This window comes from Rhinolophus ferrumequinum, chromosome 27 (genome assembly GCF_004115265.2).
Source record: "Rhinolophus ferrumequinum isolate MPI-CBG mRhiFer1 chromosome 27, mRhiFer1_v1.p, whole genome shotgun sequence".
Taxonomy (NCBI): Eukaryota; Metazoa; Chordata; class Mammalia; order Chiroptera; family Rhinolophidae; genus Rhinolophus; species Rhinolophus ferrumequinum.
The window spans coordinates 13,157,918-13,170,677 of NC_046310.1; the positions used below are offsets into that span (position 1 = coordinate 13,157,918).

The 12,760-nt window shown below is 38.1% G+C and overlaps 1 protein-coding gene across 4 annotated transcripts in view; it reads right to left on the reverse strand.

Annotated features, from left to right (window-relative positions):
* Positions 1–12,684, reverse strand: part of NVL (nuclear VCP like) — an 84,432-nt gene extending 71,748 nt beyond the window's left edge. For 2 of the 4 annotated variants that reach the window (XR_004422254.1, XM_033099597.1), the window contains exons 1-6: positions 12,569–12,684; positions 8,645–8,718; positions 6,904–6,956; positions 6,721–6,820; positions 3,060–3,117; positions 2,037–2,309 (exon numbers count right to left, since the gene is read on the reverse strand). Coding sequence is in view for 3 of the 4 variants with exons in the window: in XM_033099597.1 (XP_032955488.1) it covers positions 2,037–2,309; positions 3,060–3,117; positions 6,721–6,820; positions 6,904–6,956; positions 8,645–8,718; positions 12,569–12,625 (615 nt within the window). In the remaining variant the exon portion in view is untranslated. Of the gene's footprint in view, positions 1–2,036; positions 2,310–3,059; positions 3,118–6,720; positions 6,821–6,903; positions 6,957–8,644; positions 8,719–12,424; positions 12,547–12,568 lie in introns of those variants that run through there. The other 2 variants (XM_033099599.1, XM_033099598.1) reach the window with 2 other exon arrangements.
* Between the last annotated feature and the right edge of the window lie 76 nt (positions 12,685–12,760).

Consider the following 12,760-nt stretch of genomic DNA (forward strand, 5'->3'; position numbering starts at 1 on the left):
CAGCTTACCATAATCTGCCTTGATTTGAGGGATGCATCTGTCTATGTCATTCTCTCTGAATCGTGAGCTTCTGAAGTCAGGACATTAACATCCATCTTTTATTTCTCACTGAGCCTTTCACATAGTTGGTGCTCATCTGATGTCTGGTGAATCACTAAATTAAATATGACCACAGAGCTGCTTTGACAGCCATAAAAATGCACAATTCAACCTAAGAGTCAAGCTCTTTTCTTGACCTTGCCAACCATAATAATATTCTTTAAAGACAGATGATTAAAGAAAAAAAGATACGGAAAAGGACCATTAATAATTCAAGAGGGGAAAGGTTTTGCCAATCAAAAGGCTTAGTTCTTAGAAACCACTTAAAGCAGCACTGTCCAAGAGAAATACAATGTGAGCCACATATGTAACTGTATATATTCTAGTAGCCTCATCTAAAAAAGGAAAAAAGTGAAATTAATTTAATCTATTTAACCAAATATATTCAAAGCATTATCATTTCCGTAGTCTGTATGTAAAAAATTATTGAGATGTTTTATATTGTTTTTTGTAGTAAGTCTTCAAAGACTGATGTATACTTTATGCTTATAGCACATCTCAATTCAGACACTCAATTTTCATGGGAAATACCTGATTTATACTTCGATTTCATAAAATGTACAGCTGAAAAAGCAGATTCACTTAATCGAGTTGTTCCAAACATACTTAGAAATTTTCTAACAACTGAACTACTTGTTTCTAAATTTAAAATTCAGGTCCTCATTTGCACTAGCCACATTTCAAGTGCTCAACAGCCACATGTGGCTCGCTAGCACTTACCACCCTGGACAGCGAGCCCTGGAGCAAATACAGCTACTCTCTCGTGGGACAGATTATTTTAAATCTCCTCTCATTCTGCCAGGCATTACAAAGAATCAGTTAACAATGATGCCCAATGTGTTCACTTTGTGATTCAAGCTTTATTGTTCTCCATGTATGGTATATTTCCATTTAAAAAGGTTAAAAAAATAGAGTGTCTACTTATTTTACACATTCTCATGGTGCATCCATGTATGTAGGATCCCTTAAGGTATTATCCTAGACGAGAAGAAACATCGCTGTTTTAGCAGCTATCTTCCCTTCTTCCTACAACTATCAACGTCCTTAGTACATCCATCCCCCCCAAGTAGTAATTCTTTAACTCTCACTAGTAAATGCATCTCAGAAAGTTCATCTGGCACTCATTCAACAAACTGACTACTACATGCTAGATGTATTTTAGCCAGGGACACATTATTAAATAAAACAAAGTCCCCACTCTCCTGGAACGGACATTCTAGTGGAGACAAAGAAAAAACCCAACTCAACAATTATGCAGTAAGTGAGGTGGTTTTCCGTGCTTTAAAAACAGAAAAAGCAGTGTTAGGAAACAGCACCCAATGATGTGTTGTTTTACATGTCAGGAAAGTCCTCTCTGCCAAGATTACAGTGAAAAGAGATGGAGGGAACCACAGGAATCTGGGGAGTGTTCCAGAGAGAATCACTAGTGTAAATGTCCCAAGTGAGAGGGTGTTTGGTGTGTTCTGGAAACAGCAGGAGGCCACTGTGGCTGAAGCAAAGCTCAGAGGGTGAGGTGAAAAGTAGTATATGAGACTAAAGAAGCAGCAAGGCAGCCAGATCACACAGGGCTTTACTGGCACCTGCAAGATCTTTGATTTTAAGTGGAATGAAGCCACTGCAGGGTTTTTATTGTAACATGAGAATGACAATGATCTGACTTAACTTGTACAAAGATATCTATGTGTGAAGAATAAACTAGAGGAATAAGGATGGAAGCACACTCCAGCTGAAAGGTTATTTCAATAGTTAAGTGAAGAAGAGTAGAGGCAGAGACTAGGATGGAAATGATGGTGGCAGTGGGAAGTGATCAAATTCTACATGTATTTCCAAGTTCTTATGTCATTTACATAACACAAGAATCTGCTTGATATTACACTAAATGAAAAGGCTATAATATATTCTAATTACATGGAGCTAAAATTTCACTACAAAAATACCTCTATCTCAGATATTGGCTTCTTATGATTACTTTTCTCATCCGATAGGTCCAAGAAAAAATTGTCTTTCTTTCCACCTGGAGTTTTGTCAATAAACCACCCTCCTTCAGAACCTCTGGCAGGGGTCTTCAAAGCAATGGAGCCTGTTTGGGAAGTTATCGGTGTCACTGAAACGGTGGTTTCTCTTTGCTCCATCTCAGGGGTACTTGAAACAGAATCAGGATTTCCTTTCCGATATAAGCAGAGCAGGGAAGTATTCATCTGATTTGCTGACTGGCAGAAACAAGATTTTAGCATAAATTATTCAATAGGTACTCATGAAAGTTTGAATACCTATATTAATAAGTTTTCTACATTTCATTTTCAACAACTTCTCTCATAACACTTACAGTCAGGAAATACAGGTGTTCCAGTAAGACGATTCACATTTACTATCCAAAAAGTTGTACCACATTAATGTACCAATTCATAATTGGCAATTAAATAAAACCAAATAAGAATGGCGGCTTTTTAAGGATACAACAGAAGCAAGTATGAAAATCAGCAGGTAACCAATGAGTCACGCCTTACCCATCAATTTAAAACTGGATCACATATAACTGAGTACCAACATGACTTTGTTAATTCAAAAACTGAATTACCAATGAGGAAAACAAGAGTAAGTTACAAATAATTTGACATACTATTCCCATACTTCCCTTTAATCCAAGCCTGTTTATTGGCAATGCCAGCTCTTTGACAGAAAATATATTCTTTTCTCCATTTTTACTATTACTTCCCCTTTCTATTCATGTCTGCCCTTATATCCCTGAATTTGTTTATTTTCCCTGAATAGGCTATAAACAAAGTTACTGGAAGGATGGCTAACCCAAGACTTCATCAGCACTGTACACAGGAAGTTTGCAATTATTTATTGATGAAGATGTTCCAAGTTTCTTATTCTATTCCACATTGTTTTTTTCTAAGGGTTCATAATCACTTAAAAAAAAAAATCAGAGTGGGTTCTTTAAATGATTAGCTTACCTGTGGATCTGGGTAATCTTCCATATCTGAATCATCATCTGAATAGCTTTCAGTATACCTCAGTAAAAAGAGGAAATGAAACATTTTAAAGGCTTTTCTCTCACATCCTAAAAAAATTACTATCCAAAACAAGAAAATATACTGAGGCAGAATATTATGGTTGCTTCGAGTTCAGGTTTTGGAATCAGAGAAATCTGGATTCAAAATCCAGCTTTCTAGCTTTTATTTAACCCCTGAGCCTCAGCTTCCGTATCTAAAATGGAGATAATAAATAATGTGTATCTCAGTGGATTATTAGAGAACGAAATGGGAGCTTGCAAAGTCCTTAGTACATAGTGAATGCTTAATAAATTGTTATCGTTAGCCTACCAATAAATAAAAGTGAAACGCAAATTCCCATCAGAGCTAAGGGTCTCATTTAGAAATATAAGACACCAGGAGAGGAAATATTCCAGCAAGCCATAATTAAGCACTTTAAGTTACAAATCCACAAATCATTATGACCAAGCCGTGTGACCAAATGTGACTCTTCCAAGTCTGTTCATGAGGAATAAAGGTACAAAGAGTTTTTCATATAATACAACAAAAAACGAGTATAAATCCTAATAACTATAAATTGAGAATGTAGTCTCAGTTCATTATAACCAAGAGTTGATATAGAATAGCTTCGAGTAACTATAGGACTCTGCTCCAATTTAATATAGTTTTTTAAGAAAATAATAAGAAAAGGGCTTTTCCTATGTAAAAAGGTTTACATGAATGCTATGACCCACCTTTATTAGTAAGCCGTGAGTTCTTCTGTTCATTAAATTCAATTAATATAACTTGGGGCATTTCTTTTCAATGTAAAGGTAGATTATTCAACTATTTGGAAAAAAATTGTTTTTCCCTACAAACAAAATTAATTATAAATGGATTCAAGAGTTAAATGTAATACTATAGAACAAGAAAAAAGTATAGGTAATTATTCTATATACTTTTGTGATAGAGGTCTTTCAAAGCATAGCACATACACCACAAAGGCAAAGATTGATAGATCTGACTAGGTAAAGACGCAGAACTTCTCTAATCAAAACACGTTATAGGAGGTGGCCAGTTAGCTCATTTGGTTAGAGCATGGTGCTGATAACACCAAGGTTGCTGGTTCGATTCCCCACATGGGCCACTGTGAACTGCGCCCTCCTTAAAAAAAAAAAAAAAGACATTATAAACAAAAAAAAAGGCCAATGGCAAAATGGGACAGGTATTTGCAATATATAACAAAAGTGCTATTTTATACAGAGTTTTGACAACTAATAGAGAAAATTCAAATACCACTCAAATTAAAGCCAAAACCCATAAGCAAGCAATTCACAAAGGAAACATGAAACATCAAAGAAAAATGTAACTTTCCTAGTTATTAAAAAATCACGAGTAAAAACAAAAAAGATCAATTTTTGCCTATAAAACTGGCAAAGATGAAATAATAATTAGGTTTGCCAGGGTGCAGAGAAGTACACTCTTTATGCAAAGCTGTTGGAGTATAAACCAAGGTGATATTTTTTTGGACTCAAAAATATAAATCTCTCTGACCCCAGAAGAAACACCACGAAAGGATTTTAACATTAAAAAAAGAAAGAAATGTGTACAAAGATATATGCACTGAAGGATTATTAATTACACATACAATAGTGCAAACCTGGAAACAACCAAATGTTCACGAGTATGGAGCTAGTTAAGAAAATTATAGTAAATCTAAATGAAAAAGAAGCAGCTCTAAAGAATGTAAAGGAGCTTGATAGATCCTACAGACATTAAAAGGAAAATAAGAAAGTATTTTCAAAACTTTATGCCAACAAATTTTACACCTTAGATGAAATGAAAACATTTCTTTAAAAGTACAATTTACCAAATTGACTTAAGAAGAAAATAGGAAGATCCCTATATCTAGCAAAATTAAATGTTATTAAAATCCTTTCCAAAAAGAAGACTCCAGGCCTAGATGAATTCTGGGTGAATTCTAACAAACATTCAAGAAAGAAATAACAGTAACATTTCACAAACTTTTTTGTAAATTACAGACTAACAAACACTTTCAAATAATATTATGAGGCTAGTATAACCTTAATACCTAAACCTGACAAAGACATTGCAAAAAAAAGAAAAAATTCTGACCAATGTGAATATAGACATAAACACACACACAAAAAGATTAGCAAATAGAATTCAACAATATATAAAAAGAATAATATCTCAGGACCAAGCAGGGTTTATCCCAGGATAGAAAGATTGGCTTAACACTCAAAAATTAATGTAATTCACCAAATTAATAAAGGGAGAAAGACATAATAAAATCTTTTCAATAAGTGCACAAAAAGCATTTGACAAATGTAATGCCTATTCATGATAAAAACCCTCAGCAAACTAGTATTATTAGGAAACTTCCTTAATCTGAAAAAGAGCATCTATAAAAAACAACTCACAGCTAACATCCTACTTATGGTGAAAGTCTATCTAAAATTAAAGACTAACCATACCAAGTGTTGGTAGTCTGTGGAACGAGTGGAAATCTCACATACTGCTGATGTAAAGGTTAAATGGTACAAACGTTCTGGACAACTGTTTGGCAGTTTCTTTTACAGTTAAATATGCAGTTACCATATGACTCAGCTATTCTGCTCCTAGATATTTACCAAAAAAAATGAAAACATGCTCTACTTAAAGTCTTGGATATAAGTTTTCACAGCAGCTTTCTTTGTAATAGCCCAACAGTGCAAACAACTCAAATGTCCATCAATAGATAAATGATTAAAAACACCATGGTATATCCATACATATTCAGCCATAAAAAGCAATCAATTACTGATACACACAACACTGATAAATCTCAAAATCATCATTATGCTAAGTGGAAGAATCCAGATTTTAAAAGCATATACTGTATGATTCCATTTATGTAAAATTCTTGAAATGTGAACATATAGTGACAGAAAGCAAATCAATGGCTGTCTGGGAATAGGGGAGGAGGAAGAAATAAAATGCAAAGGAGCACAAGAAAACTTGTGGGGTTGATGGAAATGTTCAGTATCTTGTTTATGGTGATTGATTAATAAGCATATACGTGTCAAAACTCAACAGATTACACATTTTCAAAATGGACAGCTTATTGTATGTCAATTATCCTGCAATAAAGTTATAAAAAACTGGATAATATTTTCTAACAACAAAATTAATTGGCACCTTTTTATGTGTCTGGCAGAAGAAAACAAAGATAATGAGACAGTTCTGTTGGTAATGCAAACAAGTAAACAAATAATCTCAACACCATATATGATAAGCATTATCATATATAGCAATAACGAGGAGTTAAGGAAACACTAAGAAAGGAGTTAAGACAGTCTGACAAATGCAATAACACAGCCTTTTGAAGGCTGATGCTTAAAGACTGAGTGGGAGTTCGTGAATGAGAAGTGAACACTCCAGCTACAGAAACTACCTATACAAAGGCACAAAGAAACAATCGGACCTCTTTGGAAAAAAGTGAGCATTCAGTATGTCTGAAGTTAAGGACTGGAGAAGTTCGGTAAGCCTTATGGAGGACCGCAATGGCAATGAAGAGACACTGCAAATTTTACAAGTAGGTGTCGTGTTAGGGAAAAACCCTTCATTTTGTAATCCTTACTCATTATCCTCTTCACCTTGTCTTGTTCTTTTTGCCAGATGCTCATCTTCTAATTCTGTTAGATCCTTGAGTTCTTTCTCACTAGTAATTATGCTAAATACTGAAACAAAAAGAAAAAGGCCATGAGCTAAAACAATTCTTTCTATAACTTTCATTATTGAGCTCTAACACTAAAAGACTCACCTTTTTCTACCTGAATCCTAAAAGCATTTCTTTTTCTTCGGCCATAGTCTACACTGAAAAACATAACAGAAGTTTAGTACTGTAGTCTCCCCCAAATATTTTCCCATTCAGCTCAATTTAAATTGATCACTTAAATATGTATGAATATATAATTATGTCACTGCAATCATACTGACCATAAGCCTATCCTCCAGCAACTTTGGCATTTGTATTTTCACTAGTGCAATTTTTCTTGATTAGAAATGGGGTTATAGCATCAGAAACAATGCCTGCTTGTACCGAAGGGAAAAGAGATGGATGAAATGAAAGAAGGCTGCTGCACTTCTGGGATTCTACAGGACAGGCCTAAAGGCTATTCAGCTATGAACATGAATCACTGCGAAAAGAAAAGGGAAGAATGACTGTGAAGGAGGCTGAGGTTGGCAGGTCTGCCACTGCTACCACGGGCCCAGGGGGCACAGGCCTGGGGAGTGGCACTGTCTCCTCCTTAGTTCCAAAGGACAGGGCAGCCATCCTAGTGAGCCCACAGGGCAGGTCACTGAGCCAAAGTCATTCCTGAAGTCTAGTGGAATTTGCCCTGCTAGGTTTCAGACTTGCTTGAGACCATGACCCCTCTCTTCTTTCCGATTTTCCCTTTTGGAATGAGAATGCCTATCCTATGCCTGTCTCACCATTGTAATTTGGAAGCAGGTGACTTGTCTGGTTTCACAGGTTTGCAGCTGGAGAGGAATTCTGCCTCGGGATGAATCATACCTCCAGTTACACCCATATCTGAGTTAGATGAGATTTAGATGCAATTTTGGATTTAGCGTTGACACTGAAATGGGTTAATACTTCTGGAGCTGCTAGGATAAAGTGAGGGTATTTGTAAGTGAGAAGAACATGAGTTTGGGGGGACAAGAAGGCAGAATGTTATGAGCTGAATTGTGTCCTCCAAAATTCCTATATTGATGTCCTAACCCTTAGTACCTCAGAATGTGACTGTATTTAGAGACAGGACCTTTAAGGATGTAACTGAGGTAAAATGAGGTCATATGGGTGGGCTCTACTCCAGTATGACTAGTTAGGATACAGACACCCACAGAGGAAAGACCGTGTGAAGAAGACACAGGGAGAAGACAGCCATCTATAAGCCAAGGAGAGACCTCGAAAGAAACCGATCCTGCCAACGCCTTGATCTTGGACTTCTAGGCTCGACAACTATGAGGAACTAAATTTATGTTGTTGAAGCCACCAGTCTGTGGTACTTTTTAATGACAGTCCTAGCAAACTAATATGCAATCTAAGGGGAAGAAAACAGAGACATGAAATAGACCATGAAGGGGTAATTAATGATGCAAGGTATCAGAAGAGGTGGGATTAGAAGCTCAAGAAAAGAATTTAATCTTTAGTGGAAAGACTAAATGAAGTGATACATTTCTAGATAGAGAGTCATGAAGCTGAGGGAGATCATACCTGATGGTTTTAATTTTTTAAAGAAGCAGGAAAAGAACTAATATTCCTGACCGGACTATAAGGTACTGAAAGATAAGACATAGCTATTCTTTCCCCTTATAACAAGGACAGCTCCTTGCACATAACAGGTGCTTGATAAATGTTTGTATAATTGAACTGCATTCCAAATTTAGGGACAGGTGAACTAATGCCAGCAGCTATTTATTCACATGGAAATTTAGGCAGGATGGAAACTTTAAAAATGGTACGAAAAAAACCCAAGAATCTAGACACTACATTTCTTTACCTGTACATTCTTTGTAAATCAGATGCTAAGACTCCGGTGTCCACATATTTGCCACATCTGTTACTGGTGAGATACTAAAACAGAAAACATGATAAATATAAAACACCCGGTATTTCAAACTCCGTGATTTTAATTGACAAATAAGAGATTGAGCTATTCAAACATGTTGTACAGATGTTCCTAGATTTACAACAGTGTTATGTTCTGATAAACCCACTGTTAAGTTGAAAATGTTGTTAAGTCAAAAATGCATTTAATACACCAAGCCTACTGAACATCGTAGCTTAGCAGAGCCTACCTTAAATGTGCTCAGAAGACTCTTATTAGCCTGCAGTTGGGCAAAATCACCTAACACAATGAATACACTGCAGAGTACCTGCTGTTTACCCTCGTGATCACGTGGCTGACTGGCAGCTCTGGCTCACTGTCACTGCCCACCATCACAAGAGACTATCTTACAGCATGTCCCTACCTCGAGAAAAGATTACAATTGAAAATTCAAAGTATAGTTTCTACTGAATGCGTATCACTTTCACGCTATCGTTGACATCGGAAAATCTTAAGTCAGGGACGGTCTGCCTTTAATGTAAACTCTTCATTCATAGAGCATACCAGAAACATAAATAAAAATCACCAAATAATGATCAATTCTGGAATCAGAGAATTTAATAATTATTAATTACTATGACAACACAAAAACAACAACTAGAATAGCAGCTGTAAGGTAGGGAGAGCTTACTATATTCTAGGTTCCCAAACACCCCAGAACAAAGCACTAAACTCCCAAGGGCACCACGGGATATTTTAAATTTGAGGGAACACAGTAATATTTGACATCTGCCCAACACTGCAGGAAGAACAACCTGAGATAATTCATGGTTTCAATACTAAACCACCTTTTGATGAGGTCACATTTTTTGCAAAACTGGGTTTTCAGCAGTTGCTGTAATAAAAAGCAAATCCTTTGTAAAAATCAATGTGGAACAGGATATGAGTGGCACTGTCAATCTGTTTGCAAGGTCTGAGAAGGTGTAGTGTGCAAGAAGCACACAAATCCTACTAGTAAGGAGTTGTGGTTTTTTAAGAATGGAATACAAGTATATTTATTTTTCTCTGATTTTTATATATTACTTTTGGAAAAAACTACTAAGTTACTTGAACTAAATAGTCACTACGTTGCTTGAACCTAACTACTTAATAAATAGACCTCCTGAGTATTACTTTTTGGCCTAGGCACACCATGGAAAAATTACTGACAAACTAATAAGAGCCCTGTGAACCTGTTCTAAGGGCCCTTTCCATATTGTCTCTTTTATTATTATTTTTTCTTCCAGTTTAGGACTTTTAATTTGTCCCCAAGTTGCTGAAGTGAAGCTTTGTCTCTGTTAGTACTCATCATCCTATGAGATAGATGTAGGTAGGCTTTAAAAAGTTAATTACTTGCCCAGAAGCACATACGAGTGCGTTATTGGGCCAAGTTTCAAATCTGGCATGTCTATCAACTTCCATGTTTCAATATGTGCTAGTTATCCAGTCCAAGACCCCCCCGCTCTTGACAGAGCAATTTCTTCTCAAGAATCCCTGCATAAATGCCTCTGCATAAGGTCTCTGCATAAATGCCTCCGTGACAAGAGGCTAGGTATCCAAAGCCGGACTGTTGTACTCAACCTTCCCCTTCTCTGGAGTTGTACAACATGACGTCATTTACTACAGTTAATTTTGAATTATATATATTCGTATATATCTCAAACCCACTGCAAGTCAAAAAGCTCCTTTGTGGTGACAGAAATGAAACCACTCTGATATATGGTGATGGAAAGAGAACTGACTCTGGGTGGTGAACACATAATGTGATGCATAGATGATGTATTACAGAATTGTACACCTGAAATCTTTACTAACTTTACTAACAGTTGTCACCCCAATAAACTTTAGTTTTAAAAAAAAAAAAAGAAAAAAGCGAAATGAAACCACTTTAATCTGCTAAATTTTGGGGTAATTTGTAAGCAGCAAGAGATAACTAATATGCTAGTTAGAAGGAGCAAACGTTCTACTTGTGGAAGATGCCTGAAATATACCACCAAGTGAAAAAAAAAGCAGGCAGAATAGATGCAGATGTGCCCATCTGTGTGATTTTTTTTTCAAGTGAATACACATATAAGTGCATATACGCATACAAAGTTTTAAGAAAGATGTAATATGTAGATACCTCTGAAGACGTGGAGTAGAGACGAAAGGAATTCTTTCTTTTCATTTTATGTCCTCTGTTCCTTTTATTTTAAACCACAAGAACCCATTACTTTTATACTGAACCAGAGTAAAAGCAATAGAGGAAAACCACTAACATCAAAGGCTGAAGAGCAGTCAAGTGTGGAAAGAACTGAGAAGAAGCCAGTGGATTCAGCCATTAGTAGCCACTGCTTCGAGACCTGAATAAAGGGAAAAAGCAAGCTGTGGGAACATCAGAGGAAGAATAATTCAGAGACAGTGAACTGCAAGAGCAAAAGTCCTGAGCTTGGCATGTTTTGAAAAGGTCTGTGTGGTTGGGACAGTGCAAATAAGGCAGAGAGAAAAAGGAAAAAAATCAAAAAGGCAAAAATGTAGACGGGGCCAAAATATATAGGGCTTTTTAGAGTGGGTTTTACTCCGGATGTCTTGAGAAGCCATTGAAGTGAGTGGGGCAGGGCCCTGGCAAACTCCAATTTCCCCTTTAAAAGGGTCTCCCTGGGGAATAGACTTTAGGTAAAACTAGAGTCAGAGACACAAGTTAGGAGGCTACTGCAATAGTCTAATAAGGAGATGGTAGTTGGGATAGGACAGCTGGGGAAGTAGATGGTAAAAAGGGCTTGGGTATGGAGTCTATTTTGAGAGTACAGCCAAATAGATTGCAATTAATGGGTTGCAGGAAGCAGAAGAAAGGAGTCAGAATGATTCTTACGGTTTTTGGCTTTAACAGACGGATGGACGGCGGTGTTATGTACTGAAATAGAGAACACTAAGGAAGACAGATTTGGAGGAGACTACCCTAAGTTCAGTTTGCATACGTTCAGCTGAAGGTACCTGTCAGGCACTCCAGAGACGTTGAGTAGGCAGTTGGATAGATCAATCTGGAATTCAAGATAAAATCAGCGCTGGAGATACAAATCTAGAAATCACGAATACGTAGTATTTCAAGGCATTAGACTGGACGAGACCACCTAGTGTGAACACATACAAGTGAGAGAAGAGTATGAGGATAAAGAGGGTAAGAGCAGAGGCGGCTCAGGGCACTTCCAACATTGAATGACCGGCAGGAAGAGACGGTTCCAAAACGGAGACTGTTTAGCGGCAGGTAATGTAAAAGAAAAACAAGAAACGTATTCAGCTCCCAAAGTCTAACGTAAAGAAAACAACTCTCCCTCCTCCTAAATAACGTTGCTTGCTGACTGTCCCATTCCGAGCCATTTACCACACACTGCTTTCTACTGAGTATGAAAATGCAAAAACCTCAGGTGACGTGCTTGTGACAAAGCCAGAGCCCCACTACCTGTTTTTACTGTGTCCCAAGTTGACCCCTAGAGAACGGACCTCAATGCATCGTTTGTGACCCCCAAAGCGCCCCGTACAACGCGGGCGTTTGAGGCCCTGTCTGTCCTAACTGCAGGAGACAGGAAGATTTTAACTCCTAGGTATGTCCACTCTCCTGACGGGTCTGCGCTGAGGCCCACACGCTGCACCCTCCCACGGTCCCGGGCTCCCCGAAACTCCGCCCCACAGTGGGGAGGGAAGGCCCTGTACCACCTGCAGAGAAGCACGGTTGTCAACAGGTCCGCGCCGGGACCCAGACGAGGGCGGGCGGCTAGTCGAGTTCGACGTGGGAGCCGCCCTAAGAAAGTGCCCGTGGGCGGCGAACCGCGGTGAGGCCCGGCCGTGCTGACTACATACCTGCATGACTCGCTGCTTCAGCTTATTATCCACGAACCGTGAGGGCCTGGGCTTCATCCCGCCGCTCTCCGCTTCCACAGCCGGGGCCGCCGGCTCCACGGGAACCGGGGGCCTCCCCGAGGCTGCCCGCGGCGATCGCCGGGCCAGACGCACCCGAAATGCGTCCCACCCGGGCTGGCCCACACCGTTCCC